The sequence below is a fragment of the Astyanax mexicanus genome, chromosome 25 (genome assembly GCF_023375975.1).
Source record: "Astyanax mexicanus isolate ESR-SI-001 chromosome 25, AstMex3_surface, whole genome shotgun sequence".
Classification (NCBI taxonomy): Eukaryota; Metazoa; Chordata; class Actinopteri; order Characiformes; family Acestrorhamphidae; genus Astyanax; species Astyanax mexicanus.
In genome coordinates this window covers 14,962,919-14,975,459 of record NC_064432.1, presented here as the reverse complement: position 1 = coordinate 14,975,459, position 12,541 = coordinate 14,962,919, and the positions used below count along the sequence as shown (strand labels likewise).

The 12,541-nt window shown below is 40.5% G+C and overlaps 1 protein-coding gene across 2 annotated transcripts in view; it reads left to right on the top strand.

Annotated features, from left to right (window-relative positions):
• Window positions 1-12,541, top strand: part of fbxo41 (F-box protein 41) — a 110,269-nt gene that overhangs the window by 72,004 nt on the left and 25,724 nt on the right. For both annotated transcript variants that reach the window (XM_022681810.2, XM_022681811.2), the window contains exons 3-4: window positions 2,548-2,755; window positions 9,596-9,666. In XM_022681810.2, the coding sequence (XP_022537531.2) occupies window positions 2,548-2,755; window positions 9,596-9,666 (279 nt within the window). The remainder of the gene's footprint in view (window positions 1-2,547; window positions 2,756-9,595; window positions 9,667-12,541) is intronic.

Here is a 12,541-nt window from a genome sequence, read left to right as displayed (position 1 = left end):
ACTTCAAAGGTTTCAGGATAGCTGACAGTTGAGGAACGTTGTAATGTTTGAGGAATCCGCGCGCCAAGTGCTACGAGAAACCGCACGGGTTGAACTGGGCTGATGCGCAGGGGCACCAAGGTAAATATCATCTAGATTCATTTACACTCTAAACGTGATCACACGTTTGGGGTGTGCGCGACGGTTGGTTTTGGGGTCTAGGGATGCTGATCGTGTGTGTGCGTGTAGCAGTACTATAACAGGCTCTGTGTGTGTGTGTGTGTGTGTGTGTGCGTGTAGCAGTACTATAACAGGCTCTGTGTGTGTGTGTGTGTGTGTGTGTGCGTGTAGCAGTACTATAACAGGCTCTGTGTGTGTGTGTGTGTGTGTACTATAACAGGCTCTGTGTGTGTGTGTGTGTGTGTGTGTGTGTACTATAACAGGCAGTGTGTGTGGGTGTGTGTGTGTGTGTGTACTATAACAGGCTGTGTGTGTGTGTGTGTGTGTGTGTGTGTGTGTGCGTGTAGCAGTACTATAACAGGCTCTGTGTGTGTGTGTGTGTGTGTGTGTGTGTGTACTATAACAGGCTCTGTGTGTGTGCGTGCGTGTGTGTGTGTGAGGAGCAGCATAACCGCGGGAGTAAGTATTCTTACTGACAGGAGTTATCTATAACTGTAAATAAAAAGAAAATATACAAGTCAGCTTTGGTAGAAAAGTGCTAACAGTAGGGAACAGTCAGTTTTCCACTTTGTTAGTGCAGTGCTGGTACAGGGTCGTCTGCCGTATTTGAGCCAGGACACACCTGTGTTCAGAGAATCAACAGGTTAGGTGCGACAGTCGTTCACCAGCACCAAAACGACTGCTCAGTGACACTGATGTAGAACACTCAGAAAGTGACACTGGGCCAGCTGTGGGCCAGAAGTATTTTTCTGCTTGCGACTCTAAACCAGCAGTGCCGACTTAGAAACGATTCCGGGCCAAAGTCGCTGGCTATCTGGGTGGTATCTGATCAATCTCCTCTCTGATTCATTTGTTTACGTTATCAGTAAAAAAAAAAAAAAATCACACACACTTTCATTTGGGTTCACGTAAACGTACAAACGCTCGTAATCTCCAGCTCTGATCAGGAAGTGTCAGCCTGAGGACAGGAAGCACTTCATTTTGTCCAGTCCTCCAGGAGACGCAGAGGGTCCCCTGGTCCAGTCGGAGTAGCCCCGGAAAGGCAGTGGCACAGCGGACACGACTGGAACCAAACACAGTGAAATCATGAATTCTGTCTTAGATTGGCTGACTGCATATGTGAGTGAGTCGGTGTGTGTTTGTGTGTGTGTTTGTGTTTGTGTGTGTGTAGTTCTTTGTATACAAGCTGGCGGAAATGGCTGAGGCCATGTTGTAAACAGTAGTGCAGGCGGCTGTTTCTAAGCAGAGATGTGTCTTCCACAGAGATAACGGAGGCAGCGCTTCTCAGGGGATTTGCAGAATGTCGGAGCACATAAACAAGTAGAGAGAGAAAGAGAGAGAAGGATTGGGTGAGAGAGAGAGAGAGAGAGAGAGAGAGCGGTGGAGGACACAGAAGAAGACAATGGATTGACTCATTAGTAATCTGTGTGCGGAAGTTGGACAGTCTGGAGTGTGTGTGTGCGCTTTCACAAAGCCCATGGTACTATGGTACATGCATATTCGAGTTAGAATCCAGAGCTGTGTATTGGGGAAGAACCTGTCAATATAAATGCAGGTTTTACCATTCAATATATTGCAATATACACTAATCAAGCATAACTTTATGACCACGTCTTTGTTTCTAGATCAATTTTGTAATGTTACAGACTGGAAGCAGATGCACACGGTAAAAAGAGATAAGGCTTTAATATGAGGGACAAAAACACAGAGAGAGAGAGAGAGTAGTCGTTGCACAGGTGAGGGATCCAAATCACTAGACAAAAGAGTAACGCTAAGACAAATTATAGAGTCGGGAAACCGGAAGAGCACAATGTAAACAAAGCAGAAAGGGCAGGAGAGAAGACAAGGTCAAACGTGAAAAAACATGTCATACATGGAGATAAAAACAGAGAAAGTGTGTTTGCAGTAAGAAGACCATTTTTGTTCTTAACTTTTACACCACTAGGTGGCGCTCATTTGCCCTTTGATAATTACACACAGCTGGAAACAGTCCTAGAATTCCGGTGATGGCGTGCGTGAGAAAGTGTGCTGATTGGAAGAGTCCAGGCACGTGTTAGAGACAGGTGCACGCTTGGGGTTAGAGTCCTGAGGTGAAAATTGTCTGTTGACAAAAAGACAGGAGTCCGTTTTTAGTCCTCAGAGTCTGTATTAGACCTGACACAATTATCAATGTATTTTTTTAGTTTATAGGACATGAGCATATTATAGAACACTTTGCAGTTCTATAATCACAGACAGACAGGGCAGTATAGTACCTGTACCCTCTTCTTCCACAGTCATGCCTTTGTAATGTGTGCAGCATGTGGATTTGCATTGTCTAATTGAAAAAAAATTAGTATGTGAGTGTGTATTTCTCACTCTTTCTCTTGCTTTTATTCCTCCGTGCAGAGAAGTGGCCCAAATCGACCAGTTCCTGCAGGAGACGGCAGCGCGGGAGGCCAGCGCTAAAGTGCGTCTGCAGCAGTTCATTGAGGAGCTCCTGGACAGAGCCGACCGTGCTGAGAAACAGCTCCAGATCATAAGCAGCTGTGGAACGACGCCCAATGGCAGCCTGGGACGCTGCAGCCTGCAGGGCTCCAAACCCAACGGACGACAGGTACGTGGACTGGATGAATTATACAGCTTTCTATGTGTCAATCAACACTAGGCATGGTGGTGCTACAAGTCAATAAGAAGATAAATGATTTTAAGTACAGTTTATTATTAGTGATAAATTCTGATACTGAGATCATTCCTGCTTGACTCAAAAGAAGGACACCAAGAGAGCATGTGCTTCTCAATAAAAAAGTTCCCCAATGGTTGAACAAACTACCCTCCACTACCAGAGCAAGAGTGTCCCTCACTACCTTTAAGAAACTTCTAAAGATCTAACAAATTAACTACTTCTAACCTCATTTCCTATATTTGCCCCCTTTTAACCAGTCATCCTGCTTTGTGCAGACAGAAGACTGTATCCATATCCATGTTTTTTTTTTTAGCATAATCTTAAAATGTCAAGAATTTTCCTTTAATTTACCTAATTATCCAATCCCGAGAGCTTTTCAATTCCAAGTTTGCTTGGAAAATTAATGTAGCATCCTTCCCTGCCCTCCATCAGTATCAGTGATTAATCAATCATTGAAAAAGATCATTGACGAGCAGTATCAGTCTCAAAAACACTGAACTGTGCATTTCTAGTGTTTACAGTGACCTATATTTTAGCTAGTTTATTTAAAAGCAGTCTTAGTTGCTTTGGGGAATTTTGGGGGAAGCTTATCTATCCATAGCAAGGAAATCAAGCATGCAAGCAAGTGAGGATATCTCCTGAGATACACACGAATCACGGAGGCTGGCGTGTCGCTGATCTGCAATTTTCTCATTAATTTGTATGTAGCCGGTAAACCCAGGAAGCCTGAGAGTGTGTGAAATATTCATTCAGGGTGTAGATGGGAATGCAGTGAGCTGTGAACATCAGAATTAATCGAGGAGGGAGCGGGGTCGGGTCTTATGGGAAAACACCAGTGTGTTTGTTTCCTGGATCATCACCACATGGCTGAGACCTTGACACATTTTTTTGACACTGTCTTTTGAAAATATCCACTGTTTGTGACACACAACTTCATTGGCCTGGGGTTGTGGTTGTGTTTAATTATTGCTCTTGCCATCGTTTTTATCTGACAGGATTTTTTTGCTGTGTTTCCTCTTGGGTTTTCTTTGGAATTCTGGTTTCCATACACCTCTTAAAAATACAGGTGGTCCAGAGTGTATTCCTGCCTGTGCCCAATGATTCTGGGTATGCTCTGGACCAACCATTACCCTGACCTCATAGAAGAAGATTAGAAATTTGATGGGTAGATGGAAAATATCCTGAGGCCTTTAGATTTTCATGGACGTAAACCAGGTCCAAAAGAAAAGGTCTATATGTCCAAATATTTGTGGCCATCCATTTTATGCATGAATGCATTTAGCTGTGTAAAGTTGCACCTATTTCTGGCACAGATGCCCAATGGTTATCCGCTCCATAACGGTGAGAGGAGTTGGGAATTTAGGGATGATGTGAGATGGTGATCATCTGACATTCTGACCGCAATAGTAGAAAGTGTCCTCTGGACAAAAGTGATGGTTATTCCAACAAAAGCTGAAAGAACTCATTTTAATACCCCTCTAATGAATGAGCAGGTGTCCCAATTCTTTTGTCCATATATTGCCCATTTGTCCAAAAATCCATACTTTATTACTAGTAGTAATTTAAGATGTAGATTTTTTTCACATAATAATATAAATGATGAGTAAATCTACTTAAATGTTTTTTCAGCTGGTTAAAAACCTTTTGCAGAAAATGGCTCCATGCATGGTTAAAAATGCTATTGTTATAAGTCAATCACAATGCATATCTTTACCATACCACATTTGGCAATTAGTGCAATATGGTTTATTTGTTGGATTGTTGATTCAGGCTGGTCTATTTCAGGACTCGTACAGTGTGTACTAAAAATTAGTGATGTCATTAGTGATGCCATTTCCATTCAAATGAATTGATTCATTTGAATCAGTGTGTCAACACACTGCTTTGAATTCTGTATCAAATGAAAAAAAAAAGCAATGCAACTGTTTTGTTGGAGTTTTGAAAGGTTTAAAATCTTTTTGCACGTTTTAGTATGCGCCTGAATGAAAGCAGCTGACCTGAGATCAGAATGATTTAAAAAAAAAAATTAAAATCTCTAATCTCTAATCTCAGAACTGTGTTTGTTAACATTACACATGACAACATTGCCACATTTTAAAGAGATGCAAAGCATTGCACTGGATTTTTTGTGGAGAAAAATCACGCACATTGCATTTGTTTTATTATATATTGCTTAGAATTTGTTAAACCATTAGCATTTCTAAAATGGAAGGACCTCATAAGAGACATAGGTCCGCTGTTTGAGACCAGTTTGAACTTAAAGTCAAACAGGTAACGTGCAATGTTGTCCACCAACCCTCACTGTGGTGGATAATCATTTGAAGGGATCAAAAGATCAAATCTTTTTCTGAATATATTGGTTCATTTGATTCAATCTCCCAAAAGCCCCTTTTTTCTTGTTTTTTTTTTTCAAGAGTTTGTAAAATAGGTACCACTTTAAAATAAGACTTCCTTTATAAAGGGTTTATAAATGGTTTACAATTAGTTTATTAATGGTTACTAATTAGGTTGTAAATGCCTAAAAATCTTTGATTATGAGTTATAACACATACATAGAAAGGGCAGCAATGACCTGTTGTTTGCCAATTAGTGAACCCACAGCCATCTATGTTGTTGCCCCAATTAATAAACTAATTGTAAGCCATTTATAACCCCTTAGCAGTAGTAGCACTAGCACAGCTTTAGCAGCACTGTTTTAACATTCTTCTTTTATAGGTTGTGTGTATTTGACAAGGACAGTCAGCAACAAAGCACCAATCAGAACAGAGGCTAACACATTGGTATGTAGAACACCTGGGGAGGATAACAAAGGGGTGGGGTAACAAACTAGACACTTATGAACACTAATGACAGGGCGGGGCTAAGGAAAAGAAAAGACAGCAACAAAACAGAGCCATGTGCTTAAGAGAATACAAACCGCCATCAAAAAAAGACTGAGAAAAGAAGGAAACAAGGCAAACAAGGGCTATGGTGTATAATAAAATTTACCAAGTATATTTTTGCAAATGTTTTAAACGTTTTGGGCCATTTTTAGTTGTATGTACCTATTTTATAAAATCTTCTAATGCTTATTATGCAGCAGCTTGGTAGACCTCCTGCTAGCCCCTCTGCCATCCGTGCCACACCCAGCCACAATACGGATGTCCTGCTCTACCTGCACAGTCAGTGGGTGGGGCTTGTGCTCGTTTAGCCAGTTTCACAGCAAAGAGCACCAATGACTCACAATGACAGCAGCACCCGACACATTCTGTGCTCCCAAATGCCAGCCTGTGACCTATATTCCCCTGCCCACTGATACCAAGTCTGCATTCAGTGATGTCAGGAGAAGGGCACACTATATCAGGAACACACAGAGATTTGGAACAGGGCCTAAATAGAGCACATGAAGGAGGAGAATACAGATAGATGGTGCCACAAAAAAAGAGAAGAAAGAGAGAGTTAAGGGACAGAGAGATAAAGACTGAGGATATTTAAATGGCAGTCTGAGGTTTAGTTACTCTGTGTATATTTAAATGTGTGTGTGTATGTGTGTGTGTTTCCTGCATTATTACAATAGCACATTGATTGGCTCAGGGTAGGTTTGGCACAGAATCATCGAGCCCATATAAAATAGAAGTTGCACAGTAAGTGCCATCATAGTGAATAATGCCCTCATAAATCTGCCCACTTTGTCTTTTTTTGTTGTGCTTTTGAGGTTTCCTAAAAGTACAAAAAGAGAGAGGTGATGGAGTACACTACTAACCCAACCACCCCATCACAAAAAAAAACAGTACACAAAAAATAGAAGAAAACCATATTATGGATTAAATTTAGCACCCCTTCATTTAACCAGGTAAAAAACTATGAAAGTAATAGAATTAGCTCTAAAATACTAAACGCTTGCTATTAAAGGCTGATAACAACCAGAAGTCAAGCAGGATAACAAGCCGATAATAAATAATAAACAAAGCAGACATGAGCAAGACAGAGGTGAAACAGGAAAAAAAAAGGACGCTCAGCATGTCGTAAGAAACGTGTTGGCAATACTTCGCAAAGATAGATACAAACTGAAGGGGAATATACAGTATGCACTGGGATATGGAAACCTGTGGAAATCAGGAAATTCAATAGAAATAGAAATAGAAATGTGATGTGATATTTGGAAAATATAGATTTGAAGATTGAATTGTACATTTAGTAACTGTGTGTGAAAACTTTTAATTTATATTAAAAGGTTTTTAGACTGCTCTTTATATAAAAACTGCACTGTGTTTGACTACAGCTGGTTAGAATTTAAAAACTGGTCTTTAGTATATCCTGTTGTAAATTCCAACTTAAATACTGTGAAGAAAACATTGAAATAATATACAAAATAAATTGTTAAAGTGACAGTCTGTACATTTCAGGGATTTGTAGATTTAGAGACCTCTCTGGTGAGAATGTGTAATTGCACTGAGCATTTGCAAGAGTACTTTTAACACAGGTAATTTCTGTAATTTCTGTGTGATATTCTTGTTTTTTTTTAGGTGTATTGTTTTCTGTACATTGTGCAGAAAGCTATTACATCCAACAAGCCTACCAGACCACTCTGCATTTAATTTAAAATAAATGAATGTAGGGACTGCTGCTTTAATACGGCTATTGCCTTAATGCAGTGCTCAACAGAATTTAAATTTCCTGCATGTTGCACACAGAAGCCATGGCTGCATCCCTCCTCACAGCTTCATACCATCTGTATCCCCCTCTTTACACACGGCCACATCCCTCACTTTCATCACGAGGCATAGCTGGCACTCTCTCATGATTGTTCAGCTGTGCCAGTGTCTCAGAGTGCGGAGTAATGGGCCTCCGGTGGGGGAAGGAAGATAGGCAGCGCATTTAGTGCTGAAGAAATCTCTCCATGCGGACTAGGAGGGCTTTGTTGTGGTTTGCTTTTTGATTGGATTTCGGAAAACGAGGGGTAAGCAGTGGATTCCGGCTCATGTTGCCTCTCCCTAAGGAAATTAGGAGGAAAACAACTGCAGCAGGCTGTAATAAAGCAATATTGTCTGCCCAAAAATAGTATCTCCTAGTGAAAATGTTTTATTGTTTGATTATTAAAGTCTTTAAATCAAACCCATAAAGAAAGTTCTGAAAAGCCCAGGGCTTCGGTTCTCGGTACACTGGCTACACTGGACATGGCTAGTGTTGTGTTTTCACTGACCTGTGGAGTTTATGTGGGATCTCCTGCTTTGAATGTGGTTTGGGAACCCTCACACCTGTATGAGTTGTGAGGTGTTATCTTGTGAGTGAGGTTAAATATTGACAAGTGTATTTTAACGTAGGCATTAAACATTTTGTCGATCCACCGCAGACAGTGGTAATGAACGTGACCAGAGGCATCTGGCTAAAATTGTCCGTGCAACTAGACAAATAACTCTTGGATATCCCACATACATATCTTGCAGGACAGTGAACTATTCCTAGGTTCCATGGACATGATGGGATATGATAATTAATTAGTGTCTGTAGGCTTTACGTTCTCGAGGAGACTTTTGTCATCGTACCACATCACATGTGGTACGAAATTGTATAATCATGGTCCAGTTACACCCAAAAGAACAATTGTTAAAATAAAATTCAAATATCAAGACAAATACACAAAAAGCTAAATATGAACGTAGCTTAAAGCTTCCAGAAGCATCACAACTTTAAGTAGTCCTTTGCCTCAACTACTTATAACTTCATTTCCTTCTTCCCCTTCTCTACTCCTCCTTTGACCTCCTTTAAGCCCTGTCTAAAGATGTTTTTTACATTTAACTTCTATTAATTTTGTACTTCACTTCTGTAAGTCGCTTTGGACCAAAGCATCCGCCAAATGTAATGTAATGTAATATAAATGCCACTTGAAGTGCCTCTATTCTTGAGAAAAACCTTGAAAACCTCTTTTTCCCCAGGATATAGCATTTATATTTACCAATTTTTTTAATTTACACAGGATCAATTTAGCAATGGGACATGTGGACTTGGGCTGGTTTATACTTGGCAACTAAGCTGAGTGGGCCGATTCTATTATACTCTGCAACCGGGGTGTGAACATGCAATTCAGGCCTATTGTCATATTATACCGGACAACTGCAGGTGTACATGTGGCCCAGATGTGAGCCAAGCATTTGGGCCAGAATTGGGTCCAGATTCAAAGAAGTATTTGGTGGTATTCCGCCTGGGGAAATGGCCTGAGTATTTTTATTTTTTTCTGTTTGGGATATTACCCCAGCACCCCATGTAAAATGTATCCTGTTTAAATATAGTTTCAGGCAATAGAAGTGTTTGACAGACAGTAATGATTTAAATTTGTGTCATGAACAATTTGCGATCTGAGATATCTTTCTAATCATCACTTCTTGCTCCTTCCACAGGCTCTATCCTGTAAGAGTAGTTGAGTGTTTTTTATTGCCTTCTATCCCGCTGTTTATATTTAGCTGCACAGTGGATGTCGTTGCTGCTGTCTGCTGCTGTGCGCTGTCTGTGACATCTGGAATCCCTTTGCCGGGAGTTGTTTAGAAGGTTGAATTTTTTGTTTTTGCCACTGAATCAGTTGGAGCTTTTAGCCTCTGACATCAGCCCCTTACCTCAGCAGTAAGCCATGTCAATCCAGGTCAAAGGCATTCATGTGATGTGGCCTTATAGAAGGGGTTACTGCACTGTAGATGTTTGCGTTTCCTTCGAAAGTTTTCTTTGACGTCAAAGATCTAAGTGTTCTCATTTTGAACTGTCTTCTTTCCCTTTACGCTTTCTTCTTTCTCTACCCAGAGGAACTCCAGCATCTCTGGATCCAGGGGGATGTACCAGGTTTCTGACAGGCGCTCCTCACCCAGCACTGGGTAAGTCTATGTTGGACTTCCAGGTAATACAGTATTTCACAATAACCCCAAACCAAACCAAATCAACACACAATAAATACAAATAGTGCAATAAAGAAACTCAAATAACAAAAACAGCTGAAATACGTGGAAGCTTGCAGAAATGGCAACCATGCCCAGTGCCATATTAGATCATGCCTAAAGCATTATCAGAAAAATAACAATAATCAGACCAGTACACATGCACTGGGATTTAATTGCTGGAAACCACTGGATTTTTTAGCAGTTTTTTCTTAATTTGCTATATGATACTTGTGTCGTTTCTGTAGGTTATTCTGATCCTTCATTATAAAGCCTAATCGGGCTCAGACAGGTTAAAGCCACAAGCAGTCTTGGATAGCCACAATGCTAACAGTTAGCCTCTGCAGGGGTGGAGCTTATTGGATTGGATTTATCTTCATTAATCCCACATTGGGGAAATTCACTTCTTCATATAGCAGCATGAAATATATTAAGCATATAGAAAATGAAATGTACATAGTACCCAATAAAACGATACATACTAGTGCATAATAAAATACATAAACTAACAAAAAGAAGAAGATTGTTCCCTGTGTTGTTCCTGTGATGCTTCCAAGTTTTAACACATGTAGATATTTAGCATTTACTAGTGTCTTTATTGAAGTCATTAAAAGCATTTTTATTGGTCCATTTATCATGACATTGTATAGAATGACAATGTATACCACCTATACCTGTCTCTGGAGAGAAGCATTACCAATAGGATAGGACTTTTTGGACTCATAAATATATTAGCTCTTAATAAAGGCATAAAGCTCCTCAGCAATGAACAGTGGAACTGTGTGCTATGGAGGTGATTATCCAACATCCTGACCTCACTAATATTTTATATTGCTGAATACAATCAAATACTCACAGAAATGCTCAAACGCTGAAGGATAAACTCTTTGAGAGATTAACTCTCAAGTTACGATGATATAATGCTTGAGTGATATGATATTGCATACAGCACAGTCAGTCTAATGACATCAGATCAGGTCCATCACTCATATCTTTCTGTTACGTGTCTCATGTTATTCAATCATGCTGACTGACTGTGATGCTGGTTTACCCATGCATGACTATTCTGTCATCACGTGATAAATGTGCATTTTTATATGCACTAGATTTTATATGACCTCCTGTTGTAGAGCCGAGACACAGAGATAGAGATTCAGTATGGAGCTATTTTCAGAACCAGTGTTATTTGGGTGGTGGGTCATTCTCAGCACTGCGGTGACACTGATGTGATGGTGGTGGTGGTGGTGTGTTAGTGTGTGTTGTGCTTGTATGGGTGGATCAGATGCAGCAGTTCTGCTGGAAGTTTTAAACCACTCAGTTTACACTCTATTTGACACTTCTACGTATCTGTAATCAGTCAAAGACAGAAGCTCTAAATCTGTTGCTGCACAGTTTGCGTTGGTCATCCTCTAAATCACACATCAGTTCTCAAAAGGACACTACCCACAGGATGCTATTGGCTGGATATTTCTGGTTGGTGGTGTATTCTCAGGCCAGCAGTGACACTGAGGTGTTTAAAAACTCCAGCAGCACTGCTGTGTCTGATCCACTCCTACCAGCACAACAAACACTAACATACAAGCCAACACTTAGTGGAACTGAAAAAATGAACAGTGAGTGTTGAAACAAATAGGTGGTGTTAATGTTACGGCTGATCAGAGAATACAGTTAATAAATACAGGAAACCAAAGGAAAACAGTTAAACATATAAACATAGGTCCAAATAAACATCATTACAAGTACAGTAAGCAACCAACAAAATGTTGAAAATTCTGTAAATGTACAAATAACAAAATAGTATCATAAGGGTTAATCTGAGTTTTTTTTTTTGGCTCGGTCAGCAACCTCCTTGCCCATTCATATGCATCATTCTATGTAATTAATGCTGTAGCTCTTACACTTGAAGTAGTATTAATAGGCAATTTCCCCCAGCAGCATGGAGCCAGCAGGAAGGCTGTTGATGCTATTGTAAAATCGCATGTAGAGATGAGATGCTGTTGAATAGCACTGTAATTGCTGCATTAGCAGTGTGTTAATGCAGTAATGCAGTCCTCCTCCAGTGTGTAATTTAGCATGGAGGTCCCCGAAGGGGATTTGCTTGAGACTGGAAACAGCTGGGACAACGGAGCTTCTGTTTGGAGACGCAGCGAGTGTGTTTTCATAGCTCTGCAAACGTCCAGTCACCCGTCACATCTGCACCTCTGTAACAAACCAGCAAAGGTCAGTGAGCTGGCAGAGCTGTGAAGAGCTGACAGCTGTCCCGGAGAGTGTGTGTGTGTGCGTCTGTGTGTGTGTCTGTGTGTGTGTGTAACAATAGGACTTTAAAAGGTGTGTTTAAACTGTACGACTGCTCTACCCAGCACGTACTAGTAGGATATTCCCATTTCCCCACAATTGCTAGCTCAGAGCAGTCAAAATAGCCAGTCTTCTTCGGCCAGACCCCTCCCTTAAAGTCTGACTGGCCACAAGCCGTAATGTCTAAGGAGTGACTTAGTGTCTGGCTGGAATCCCTAGTGGAAATTCTGTCCCAGCGAAAGCCCCGGAGGAGAACATTCTTTTCCCACAATGCCGTGCAGCTGCCTCAACTATCTGAGGTACAAGATTTTAACCCATAAGACCCTGTTTGTTAAAGCATATTTCAGTTTTTTCACTCTTAAGAGCTGAATTACTGCCATAATTAAATAACATCAATATCAAAGGCCCTTAAATAGAACCTTGTGGTATTCCATAAGATATGCATTATAACAAATGATAAAACCAAATGAACTACAATAGTATCACCATTATTATTATAAATTGCCAAATAAAGGGGTTA